This window comes from Dipodomys merriami, unplaced genomic scaffold (genome assembly GCF_024711535.1).
Source record: "Dipodomys merriami isolate MVZ:Mamm:240054 unplaced genomic scaffold, mDipMer1.0.p SCAF_5, whole genome shotgun sequence".
In the NCBI taxonomy this organism is placed as follows: domain Eukaryota; kingdom Metazoa; phylum Chordata; class Mammalia; order Rodentia; family Heteromyidae; genus Dipodomys; species Dipodomys merriami.
This window is the reverse complement of record NW_027206068.1, coordinates 68,799,124-68,812,126: the sequence shown is the minus strand read 5'-3', so window position 1 is coordinate 68,812,126 and position 13,003 is coordinate 68,799,124. Positions and strand designations below refer to the sequence as shown.

Here is a 13,003-nt window from a genome sequence, read left to right as displayed (position 1 = left end):
GGGCTTTGTGCATGCTAGGCAAGTACTCTACCACTAAGCTGCATTCCCAGCCTTTTTTTTTTTTTTTTTTGGTTATGGAGTTTGAACTCAGGTCCTGGGCACTGTCACTGAGTCTTTTTGCTCAAGGCTAGTGATCTACCACTTTAAGCCATAGTGCCACTTCTGGTTTTCTCATGGTTAATTGGAGCTAAGAGTTTCATGGACTTTCCTCCCTGGGCTGACCTTGAACTGTGATATTCAGCCTCCTGAGTAGCTAGGATTATGGTTGTGAGCCACTGGCACCCAACTCTGTTGTATTTAATTTTAGAGATTTTTTTTTGGGGGGGCTGCTCTTGGTAGCTTATACATTTGTTCATAAGCTCTCTTACAAAGCAGAAAACTCAGGAGAAGCACCCCAGCGCGCGTGCGCGTTGCGTGCGTGCGTGCGTGCGTGTGTTTGTGTGTGTGTGTGTGTGTGTGTGTGTTTCCTCAGGCTTGAACTCAGGACCAGGGTCCTGCCTGGGTGCTCCACTTCCGCCTTTTTTTTTTCTTCCCCTCAATTGGACATAGAGTCTCATGGACTTTCCTGCCCAGGCTAGCTTTGAACCATGATCCTCAAATTTCAGCCTCCTGAATAGCTAGGATTACAAGCATGAATCACCTGTGCCAGGCCCCAGCTTGTTTTTATAAAAAACTCAGTAAGAGTGAGTAGTTTTAATGATCTCCTTTTTCTTTTCTATACCTTTTGATCTGCGGTCTGCTGACTGGCCATCATGGGATGTCACAGTGTCTTCCTAGAAAGAAGTGATGAGGGAGGATTTGGGAGAGAGCAGTCATCTCTTTGGCTGAATCCATCAGAGGAGAGGGGGGTTCCTGGGGAGCATGCCTGAGGCCGCTCAGCTCCCTGGGAGCTGCTGTTGACTGCCATGTACTCTGTGGGTTGCAGGAGGAACTCTTCAAGGCTTCATCTCTGATGTGCTGCAGAGGAGAGCACCCGTGCTGGCCCTCAGCCTGCTCCTGGCCATCGGGTCCCTGGTTGGGTATAGCCGTGAGTATTCCTTAGCTGGTTTCTGTTTCCTGTCTCTTGGGAGCGAGCATTTGCGCAGACTCTGTAATCAGCCCTGGGGAGAGAGAGCCTGCCACCCGCTGCCAGGCATGACATGCCACCCTTTTGTCATCGAGGGAATGCCTGGGAGCTGTCATCCAGGCTTTATTTGCGTAGAGAGGAAACAGGCCTCTCCTCTACTTTGTGGATTTGTTTAAAAGCTGGCTTGGGAGTATATGTGCTTTGTTTGAGGAGTAGCTCCAGAGGGACAGCATTAAAGAGACAATAAAACCATAAAAGGGGGTGAGGTTTCAGGAGGGGAGAGATGGTAATTAGTAGGCTTGGTGTATGTGTGCTAAAGATGTGTAGAGTTTCTAGCTTTTACAAGTCTCATTAGCTTGAGCTCAGTGAGAGACAGACATTACAAATAAAGTTGGAAAAGACAATGAGAGAGTTCTGACTCTCTTTGTTGTCTCTAGGAGGGATTTGTGAGGCCACAGACATTCAGACCCCTGTATCCTGTTCTTTTTTTGTGCCAGTACTGGGGATTGAACTCAGAGCTGGGGTGCTGTCACTTAGCTTTTTCCCTCAAGGCCAGTGCTCTACCACCTCAGCTCCATGTCTGTGGTTAATTGGAGATAGGAATCACATGTACTTCATGGGTTGGCTTTGAACCTGGATCCTCAGAGCTCAGCTTCCTGAGTAGTTAGGATTACAAGCATGAGTCACTGGTGTCTGACTTTGCAACCAGTTTTTAAGTTACCAAAGCATGTCTGTCTCCTTACAGGGTCTCCGAATGATAAGTCCATCAACGCACTTCTGATGACCGTCACAGGTATGGCTGCCTGGAAACATCTGTCACATTGATGCTAAGGCCTTAGTTATGGAGATCTCAAATGATAGCAGTGCCTCTCTTTCCAGCTTTACTTATTTTCTCCTCTGGGGTGACTTCCTCTGACCTCTTGTAACAGAAACGATCCGTATTGGGAGAGTTGGTTGTAGCCCTAGTTCCAGGTATGACTTCAGGAAGTGATCTGGAAAGAAGCCGCATTGGGAGCTAGTTCTTCCTGTATTAGAATTGGCCGTGGTTTCTGGGTGCAGTGAGTCCAATTAGACATCATAGCGTGGAAAAATGACTTGTTTTTAACCCTTCAGCTCCTATCAGGGAGTGAGTTGCTCAGCTACACAAGGCACCTGGCACCCATTCCAGTCACGTGACCCAGTTTATGCCAGATTCTTGGGCTACCTGCAGACACCCTGCAGTTTTAGAGTGACCTTTATGTCTCCCCTCTTCTTCAATGTGTTGTTGAAGTGGGGTGGTCAAAGGCTTGGGTGACGGCAGCTCTTATGGTAGAACTTTATGCGCTGCTCATGAGTGTCTTTCTGAGCTGAGACCTCAGTCAGGAAGGCTGCCTGTTTCACTATTTTTATCTCTTTAGCTTCTATTATTATAGTGCCACATAATTCAAGAGGGATTCCAGCAAAGTAGATGCTAATCAGTCTGGAGATGATACTATCTGGAAGAATTTCCTTATTTTCTCCAACATATTAATTAAAATGCTGCAATGATATTTTTGCCTTATCTAGGAGATTGCTAATGTTATTATAGCGTCATGTTTTAATAGGCACCTGTTCTGTTTGTATGTTTCAGGGTTTTTTATCGGTGGACCTTCTAACATGATTAGCTCAGCCATTTCTGCAGACCTAGGTCGCCAGGAGCTGATTCAAGGGAGCAGTGAGGCATTGGCCACGGTCACGGGGATTGTGGATGGGACGGGGAGCATTGGAGCCGCTGTGGGCCAGGTGAGACAGCAGAACCTGGACAGGGGCTGGGTTGCAGTGAGGCCGGCGCCCCCCCTCCCCCGCTCAGGGCAGGCTAGGGGCTGGGATTCCCCGCTGGCTCTCCTCATTTGTGCTGTCCTCCTGAGCCCCAGCAGGTGGCGCTCATGTTCTGGGGACCGCTGTTGCCAGAGCCTTAGGTTCTGATTCTCCTGTAAGGCCAAGTGAATGGGTGCCTGTGTGGAAGGCCCTCTGTCTTTTTTACTTCCTTCTTTCCACTTTCACTTCTAGATCATTCCTGTCTGCCATGACTTTACAACTCTGCCCCTTCACCCCAGTCTGCTGCCTCCTGCTTCCCAAGCCAGGAGGGTACCAATGAGACACTTGTCCCGCCTTTTGTCTCTCCTATTTCCCTACCAAATGCACACCTACACATTCTTCTCTTGGACCTCGCCCTTTATAACCTGGGCGGGGCTCTGGCTTCCTTTTCCATGGGTGGCATTTTCTACTTGTCTTGCCTTACCCATGTGTTCTCAGTGAAGTGGGCCAACAGAACTGGCACTTCTGGGAGTATATTTTATTCCAAATGTCTCACCTGCCAGTGTTGATCCCTAACTGAACGTGGCTTGGCTCGCCACTGACCTTCAGGGTTGGAGAAACATTTCCTTCTGCCTGGAGTGGAGCCTCGTTAGCCGGGTTGAGTGTTTCATGCCTGCCTGTTACCTACGCAGTGAAATTACAGACTCCATGACTTCAGATGGAAACTGCAGCCTGGCTCTCAGCCACTCTGCGCTCCTGGGATGGCTTTGTGGCTTCCATCTTCCTCTGAGGTCCAGAAAAGGCTTTACTATTTCTCCTCCTTTTTTTTTTTTTTTGCCAGTCCTGGGGCTTGAACTCAGGGCCTGGGCACTGTCCCTGAGCTTCTCTTGCTCAAGGCTAGCATTTTACCACCTGAGCCAAGCACCCCTTTTGGCTTTTTCTGTGTATGTGATACTGAGGACTCGAACCCAGGGCCTCATGCATACTAAGTGAGCACTCTACCACTGAGCCACCTTCCCAGCCCCTATTTCTCCTCCTTTCTTGCTCAGGGTTAATGCTGTGCTACCTGAGTCACAACTCCACTTCTGGCTTCTTTGGTGGTTAATTGGAGATCAGAGTCTCGTGGACTTTGCTGTCTGGGCTGGCTTTGAAGGATCCTCAGAGCTCAGTTTCCTGAGTAGCAAGGTTACATGTCAGAGCTACTGTGCCTGGTCTTAGTGCATACTCACATATCCCTAGTGCTCAGTGGGATTAAAATGAGTGTCTCCAGGAGAAATGAGAACAAATGTCCACTTCCATCCTTCTATGTGAATGTTCACAGCTGCATTCTCATGGTAACTACAAAGCAGAAACACTGAAATCCATCAGTTTATGAGTGGATAAACAAAACATGGTATATCCATTCAGTGGAGTATTACTCAGCAGTGAGGAAGGAATGAAGGATAGATAGATGCTATGTAGATGGACATGAAAGTATGATGTAGAAGCCAGTCATGAAAGACCACATCATATATACTATTTCATTCTCATGAGATGTCCAGAATAGAGTTAGTGTTGTATAGGGTTGAGTTGTGGTGGCAAGCGATCTGAGGAATGTAAGATTTCCTTTAGGGTCAGTGATCACCTGGTAAAATTATATCAAGTCATAACTCCAGACATTCTAAAAACCATTGAGCTGTGCATCTATGTTACCTAAATTACACATTGACAAAGCTGTTGTTCTTTTTAAAAAAAAGTTGTAGTCAGAATTTGGAGGCACTGTGTTAGGGCGTTTCTGGGTGATGAGACTTGCCTCAAACTCCTGCTGCTCCTGCTTCAGCCTGTGAGCGCTGAGGTGTCAGGTATGTGCCCGTGTGCCTCACTAAACTTCTGCTTTTGTGAGTTGTATGATGAGGCCTAGATTAAATCATTGAGTTGCCCTGCCTTAACTTCTCCCACTTAGATATTTCAGTAGTAATGTGTTAGCTCTTCTGTTTAATCAGTTGATTGTTGACAAGGGTGTCAATGGGAAAAGAATGGTCTTTTCATTAATGCTACAAGGAATGATATCCACATGCAAAAGGTATATATGTGTGTGTATATATATATATATATATATATATATATATATATATATATATTATTATTATTACTATTTTTTGTTGGTCATGGGTCTTAAACTCTGGGCCTGGGCACTGTTCCTGAGCTCTTCAGCTCAAGGCTAACACTCTACTACTTGAGCCAAAGTGCTACTTCTGGCCTTTTCTGCTTATGTGGTGCTGAGGAATCCAACCCAGGGCCTCATGCATACAAGGCAAAAGCACTCTACCACTGAGCCACCTTCCCAGCCCCATATATTTTTTATACTACATAAAATTAATTAGAAAAATATTAAAGACCTAAGCTAAAATTGTAAAACTCTTAAATGGAAACAGGGACAGATCTTCCTGATCAATATTTACATATGTCCAGTAACTCACACAAGAAGATTCCCAGTATTCTTAGTCATCAGGGAACTGCAAATCAAGAACATAATTGGTGGGCTGGGAAGGTGGCTCAGTGGTAAAATGCTTGCCTTGCATGCATGAGGCCCTGGGTTTGATTCCTCAGCACCACATCAGCAGAAAAAGCTGGAAGTGGCGCTATGGCTCTAGTGGTAGAGCACTAGCCGTGAGCTGAAGAGCTGAGGGACAGCGCCCAGGCCCAGAGTTCAGGCCATGAATGACCCCCCCAAAAAAAAAAAATCAGGAGATAATAAGGACATGGAGAAATGAGTCTTATATTACTGGAGAAAAAACAAATGGTGCCACTTTAGTGGAAAACACCAGGGTTTTCTCAGTAAGAACCAAAACCAAAAAAACTTTAAACCTATAATTCTTTTTTTTTTTTTTGGTTCCGTTCGTGGGGCCTGAACTCTGGGCCTGGGCGCTGTCCCTCAGCTCTTCAGTTCAAGGTTAGCACTCTACCACTTGAGCCACAGAGCCACTTCTGGCTTTTTTCTTTTTGCTTATGTGGTGCTGAGGAATCGAACCCAGGGCCTCAGGCATACAAGGCAAGCGCTCTACCACTGAGCCACCTTCCCAGCCCCTAAACCTAGAATTCTTATGTAACCCAACGATGCCACTCCCAGGATAGTTACCCCACATTGGAAACAGGAATCAGGTATTTGTATGCCATTGTTCATTGTAGCCTTATTCTAATAACTAAGAAGGAGAAATAACTGTACAACAGATGAGTGGATAAGCAAAATGGTATGTCCATTCATGGAGTCTGTTCAACCATTAGAAGCAATGAAATTCTGATTCATGCTTACAACATGGTTGAAACTTTCAAACTGTATACTAAATGAGAGAAAGGAGGGAGAATGTACTCAGAATATTCAACATATATCCTATGAAACTAGGAAAGTTGAGGGTAGGGATTGGATGGGAGAGAATGAAGAAAGGCTGGCATTGTTCAAGATATATTGTACTTACAGAAACTGATTTGCTGACGGGTAACTCTTTTATACAGTTGCTTAAAGATAATGAAACTATAATTGAAAAACTTTTTGCAAAGTGAGTTATGTCAGATAGACAAACACAAAAAATACATGATTCACTTACTAGAACAGGAAAATGCATAGATTCAGAATGTAGATGAGTAGGCACAGGGGGCTAGGAGAGAAGGACACAGACGTAGAGTTTACTGGGTGATGAAACCTTTGGCGTACACGTAGTGATGATGCTGTGCAGTGCTGTGTGCTTGACCGATGCCACTGGCTTGTGCGCTTAACAGTGATTGAAGTGACAATTTTATGTCAAATATTAACCCTAATAAAAGAAAAAAAAAAGGATTAAATGCCATTAGCTTCTTTTTAGTAATTGAAAGTAAAGTAGCTGGGCCCTGGTGGCTCACGCTTGTAATCCTGGCTACCCAGGGGGCTGAGGATGGAGGTTCAAAGCCAACCTAGGCAGGAAGGTGTGCCAAAGTATGTAAGACTCGTATCTGATTAACTATCAAAATGCTGGAAATGGAGCTGTGGCTCAAGTGGTAGTGTGCTAGTCTTAAGCAAAAAAGTTAAGTGACAGAGCCTGGGCCCTAAGTTCGGGCTCCAGTACTGACTTTAAAAATAAAAGTATGATGGGCGCTGGTGGCTCATGCCTGAAATCCTAGCTACTCAGGAGGCTGAGATCTGAGGATCTCAGTTCAAAGCCACCGGGGGCAGGAAAGCCTGTCAAACTCTTAGCTCCAGTTAACCAACAAAAAAAATGGAAATGGTGCTGTGACTCAAGTGGTAGAATGTTCGCCTTGAGGTGAGGAGCTCCGGAACAGCGCTCAGGCCCGGAGTTCAAGCCCCACAATCGACAAAAGTATAAAAAACTAAAAAAGTAAAGTAAAAGAAGATGTAGAATTCAGGATGGCCACGTTGACACAGCTTACAGGAAGTGGTGTGCTGGAGATGAACTGTTTGTGAAAGCATCCACAGGTACTTCCGTTGAAGACGATCAAGGTGGGAGTGGCTGGAGGATGTTCATCTCCTCCTCTCTGAAAAGCAAAGAGAATCAATATCCACCTTCTGAACTTAGACTTTTACTAGACAAGTTGTGTATTACACTCTACAGGCTTCCAAAAGGAGCCATTAGTAAAATTTAGATGGAGCTTGGTATGGTGCATGCCTGTAATTCCAGGAGTTGGGGTCTGAAGATGGGAGATGTGAGCGCAAGGCCAGACAGGGCTACATAGTGAGTTCCTGTAGTCCATAAAGAGAATGAATGAATGAATAAACAAATGAGGAGATAAAAAAAGCTTGAATGGAAGTGTGTGGAAAAGCTTTGTAAATATGAAAACATATAAACCTTCACTCTCCATGTGTTTTCTAAAATAGCCTGTTTAGCTGGGTGCTGGTAGCACATACCTGTAACCTTCCCTATGCAGGAGGCTGAGATCTGAGGATCTATGTTCAAAGTCAGGCATATAGATCCTCAAGATTCATATCTCAAATTAACCAGCAAAGAGCTAGGATCGGAGGCCTGGATCATCTGTACAATACCTGCTGTGAATGAAAAAAACCTAGTGAGAATGAGGACTTGAGTTCAGGTCCTAGCATGGGCACTAAAAGGGGGGCTGGGAAGGTGGCTCAGTGGTAGAGCGCTTGCCTTGCATGCCTGAGGCCCTGGGTTCCATTCCTCAGCACCACATAAGCAGAAAAAGCCGGAAGTGGCACTGTGGTTCAAGTGGTAGAGAGCACTAGCCTTGAGCTAAATTGCTGAGGGACAGTGCCCAGGCCCAGAATTGAAGCCCCATGACAGACAAAAAGAAAAGCAAGGAAGGAAGGAGGAAGTAGGAAGGGAAGGAAGGAAGAGGAGAGGGAAGGGAGAAGGAGAGGGAGGAATCTACTTTTTTAGCTATTTGATTTTTTTTTTTTTTTTTTTTTGGGTCCAGTCGTGGGGCCTGAACTCTGGGCCTGGGCACTGTCCCTCAGCTCTTCAGCTCAAGGCTAGCGCTTTACCACTTGAGCCACAGCGCCACTTCCAGCTTTTTTTTTTTTTTTTTTTTTTGGGTCTGGTCATGGGGCCTGAACTCTGGGCCTGGGTGCTGTCCCTCAGCTCTTCAGCTCAAGGCTAGCACTCTACCACTTGAGCCACAGCGCCACTTCCGGCTTTTTTTTTCTTATGTGGTGCTGAGGAATCAAACCCAGGGCCTCGAGCATGCAAGGCAAGTGCTCTACCACTGAGCCACCTTCCCAGCCCCCAGCTTTTTTCTTTTTGCTTATGTGGTGCTGAGGAATCGAACCCAGGGCCCCAGGCATGCAAGGCAAGCACTCTACCACTGAGCCACCTTCCCAGCCCCTTAGTTATTTGATTTTATTTAAAAAAATGTTTTTTGAGGCAAGGTCTTACTGCTGCCCAGCCTGGCTTTGAACTTGAGATCATACTCCCTCTGCCTTCTGAGTGCTGGGAATACAGATGAGCACCTCTGCACCTGGTTCATTCTATCAAATGATAAATACTTAAATTTTAATTTGCTTTTGTCTTCTTTAGTATTTGGTGTCTTTGATCCAGGACAACCTAGGATGGATGTGGGTTTTCTACTTTTTCATTCTCATGGTAAGTATATACCTCTTTTTTTTTTTTTTTTTGTCAGTGTGGGGCTTGAACTCTGGGCCTGGGCGCTGTCCCTCAGCTCTTCAGCTCAAGGCTAGCGCTCTATCACTTGAGCCACAGCACCGCTTTTGGGTTTCTAGTGGCTTGTTAGAGATTAGAGTCTTATGGACTTTTCCTGCCCAGGCTGGCTTTTGAACCATAATCCCAGATCTCAGCCTCCTGAGTAGCTAGGATTACAAGCTTGAGCCACTAGTACCTGGCTGTACCTCTTTTAACTAACCATTTTTATGAAAATTAATTTAGTTTAGGACATTTACTAATTACTTATTAAAACCAACAAAATTGGTGATTGCTTTTAAAGATCCTATTTGTGAAAATAGTTTTTTTGGGGGTGGGGCCAGTCCTGGGACTTGAACTCAGGGCATGGGTGCTGTTCCTCACCTATTTGTGCTCAAGGTTAGCACTCTACCACTTGAGCTACAAGATCACTTTTGGCTTTTTCTGAGTAGTTTATTGGAAATAAGAGTCTCATGGATTTTTCTGCCCAGGATGGCTTCGAACTTTGATCCTCAGATCTCAGCTTCCTGAGTAGCTAGGGTACAGGCATGAGCCACTGGTGCCTAGCTGAAAATAGCTTTTTTTTTTGGTGCTAGTCCTGGGGTTTGAACTCAGGGCCTGAATACTGTCCTTAAGATTTTTGCTCAAGACTAGTGCTTTACCACTTGAGCTACAGCTCTGTTTTGGCTCTTTGGTGTTTAATTAGAGATGAGAGTCTTACAGAATTTCCTGCCCAGGCTGGCTTCAAACTATGATCCTCAGATCTCAGCCTCCTGAATAACTAGGGTTACAAGCGTGGACCACAAGTGCCCAGCTGAAAAGTAACATTTTCTTAGTCTAAAAGACACACTTTTGGGATTGGAGGCGTGGCTCAGTTGGTAAAGCACCAGCCCATGAGTGAAAGATCAGGTACCAAGTTAGCTAGCTGGCTAAGTTCTTGATCTGAGTCTAATGAGCATTGCCATTTTTAGTTCTAACAAATTATGACTTACTTAAATCTTGCCAACCATTGATCAGCGTGTTCTTCTAGGCTGCCGTCTGTCTGCTAACTGTAATTTGGGAATTCTGAAGGAAATTAGCATGGGCGCCAAGCCAAGCGGGGTTAGGGCAGCCATGCAGGAGCCTGTGCAGGCTCTTGTCACCGAGGAGATAGTTCTGTCTTGCACATTCTTAGCTGGGATTATTTTTTTTTTAATTTAATTTAATTTTATTTGTGAACATACTGTACAGAGGAGTTACAATTACATGGGCAGGATAATGCGTACATTTCTTACCAAGCATTGCAGCCTCCTCCTGTGTTTACCCTTCACATCCCTTCCCAGCCTCCCCCCTCCCCCCCAATCCCAATCCTTCTCCTTCCCCCCCCTACCCACACTGACGTTATAAAGCTCGTTTTGGACATGACAACTTGTACTTCTCATTGTTGCAACAGGTCCACCTGTATCCTTAAGCAATTGGTTTTTCCCCATCTCCTCCACAAGTTATACTGACATCAAATATAGTGAAAGCAGGGGTTATACTGTGGGGGAGGGACATACAAAGCAACAAAGAGATAATCTTATAAATACGTTAGAAACACATGCATGAAAGAAAAAAACCTTAAAATACACATCTAAGGGTTCATTTTCCTGACATCATATTATCTGACCTTTTCCACTTGACTCATACATATACTAGATATTACAACTTCTCTGTATCGTTCCAATTTTAGTATATGTATTGCCGAAGCGAACACTTAGCTGGGATTTTGTGCTCTGGGAAACATCCAGTACAGAAAGTGGGCCGTGTGCTTTTAATGGTGGCTTCCTGTTGAACCGCCACATGGCCTTCTCTTACATGATTGGCGGGGCAGTGCCCACGACTGGTCAGCTGAAAGTCTGGTGCGGCTTGTATCCTCTAGGGGGCGTGTTCAGTATCTAGGCTGGCCTAACTAGAGGCAGCTGTTTTCTACCGCTCTCGGCTTCTAGCCGAGGTAGTGCAACTGTAGCAAGTCCCCAAAGTACTCAAGTACTCAAGCGCTGGCCTTCCATCTTCTAAAGATGGAATCATAGAACCTTTTCTCTTCCTGAATCCCTGCTAAGCAGAGGGAGCCCCTTCAGATGAACCTCCTGCTGTGACCCTATTGACAAATGTGTTTGTTTGTTTTTTTTGGGGGGGGGGGTCCGGTTGTGGGGCCTGAACTCTGGGCCTGGGCGCTGTCCCTCAGCTCTTCAGCTCAAGGCTAGTGCTCTACCACTTGAGCCACAGCGCCACTTCTGGCTTTTTGCTTTTTGCTTATGTGGTGCTGAGGAATCGAACCCAGGGCCTCATGCATGCAAGGCAAGCGCTCTACCACTGAGCCACCTTCCCAGCCCCCTATTGGCAAATGTTGCAGAAAAAAACCTTGATTTAGTTGGGACGGGTGGCTTATACCTATAATCCTCACTATTCAGGAGACTGAGGTCTGAGCTTAGACAATTGTGTACCTTTTTTTTTTTGCTGGTTCTAGGGTTTGAACATAGGGTGTGGCACTTGCTCAGCTTGCTTCCTTGCTTGGCTGGTGCTTTACTCCTTGAGCCACACCTCTAGCCCTGCCTTTTGCTTGTTATTTGGGAGGAGGAGTGTCATAGACTTTTCTGCCTAGTCCAGCTTTGAACTTTGATACTTGATATCTCAAGTTATCTTTGTATGAAGTCACAATTAATGTCTTAAGTCTAAGATGTTCAAAACATGGTGTTCATTGCTCAGGAGGTTAAGATCAGAAGGATCTTACATTGAAGCTAGCCTGGAAAATCCTCAAAACTCCCATCTCATGGGGCTGGGAAGGTGGCTCAGTGGTAGAGTGCTTGCCTTGCATACATGAGGCCCTGGGTTCGATTCCTCAGCACCATATAAGCAAAAAAGCCAGAAGTGGCGCTGTGGCTCAAGTGGTAGCGCTCACCTTGAGCTGAACAGCTGAGGGACAGTGCCCAGGCCCAGAGTTCAAGCCCCACAATTGACCAAAAAAAACTGAAAAAAAAAAAAAAACCCTCCATCTCTAAAATAACCAGGAAAAAGCTGGGCTAGAGGCATGGCTGAAACGGTTGAGTGCCCTAAGATAGCAAGCCAACAGAGCAAGTACAAGGCCCAGAGTTCAAACCCTGGCTTTGGCAAATAAAAACATGTTCTAACAGAGGGAAATGGTTGTGGGGAGCTATTGGCTCAAGCCTGTAATCCTGACTACTTAGAATGTTGAAATCTAGGGATCAGGGTTCAAAGCTAGCAAGTCCAGAAAAGTCTGAAACATTTATCTCCAGTTAATCACCACAAAGCCGGAAGTAGAGCTGTGGCTCAAGTAGTAGAGCATTAACCTTGGGCAAAATGAGCGCCCAGGCCCTGAGTTGAAGCCCCCCAATACTGGTTGACACCCTCGCCCTCCCCCCACAAGAAGAAATACACCGTTGCTGCATGTTTAATTCCTTTTTCTCTTCACAGACAAGCTGTACAATTCTGTTTATCTCGCCATTAATAGCTCGAGAGCTGTCCTCTCTGGTGCAGAGGGGACGAGCTCACATGCTGAGCGAGTGACTGGCGCCGGAGGAAGCGGCGAGGACACGGCGACGCGTGCGCGCTCACGAGGACTGCTCATTAGGTCTTTAGCTCCTGTCTGAGGATTCAGGGCACCCGCAGGAGCCGGCTTTCTGCAGCCTCGCCAGCTGCCCGAGACGCCTCCGGTAGAGGAGGCCGTGCTATTTTTCTACACTACAGGAACGATTGGTGATTTCTTTTTACTGTTGTTCTGTGAATGTACTGGATGGCATATGGGCCCGCAGGCAGCCTTTGATCGCCCGGTGAGGTTTATCCCTCTTGCCTTAGATACTGTGTCGGCCTGGGACCATGTTCTCCAGCCTTACGAGTCGCGTGAACGGAAGGCAGAGCCGGGAGGAGGGCAGGGATCCATTGCGTTTTGCTTTGGTGCCCATGCAGAGAGTGGGGTCGCTTTGGAATAGCGAAGAACACTTGCTGGAGGAGCCACGAGCTGGTCACTAGATGGGCGTCTGAGATCGCACGTGTGCTGGGT

The 13,003-nt window shown here is 46.1% G+C and overlaps 1 protein-coding gene across 2 annotated transcripts in view; it reads left to right on the top strand.

Moving 5' to 3' along the window:
- Window positions 1-12,609, top strand: part of Slc37a3 (solute carrier family 37 member 3) — a 53,756-nt gene extending 41,147 nt beyond the window's left edge. For both annotated transcript variants that reach the window (XM_069996902.1, XM_069996903.1), the window contains exons 11-15: window positions 926-1,027; window positions 1,812-1,859; window positions 2,676-2,827; window positions 8,845-8,910; window positions 12,418-12,609. In XM_069996902.1, the coding sequence (XP_069853003.1) occupies window positions 926-1,027; window positions 1,812-1,859; window positions 2,676-2,827; window positions 8,845-8,910; window positions 12,418-12,510 (461 nt within the window). In that variant the 3' untranslated portion in view covers window positions 12,511-12,609. The remainder of the gene's footprint in view (window positions 1-925; window positions 1,028-1,811; window positions 1,860-2,675; window positions 2,828-8,844; window positions 8,911-12,417) is intronic.
- Window positions 12,610-13,003: the final 394 nt, after the last annotated feature.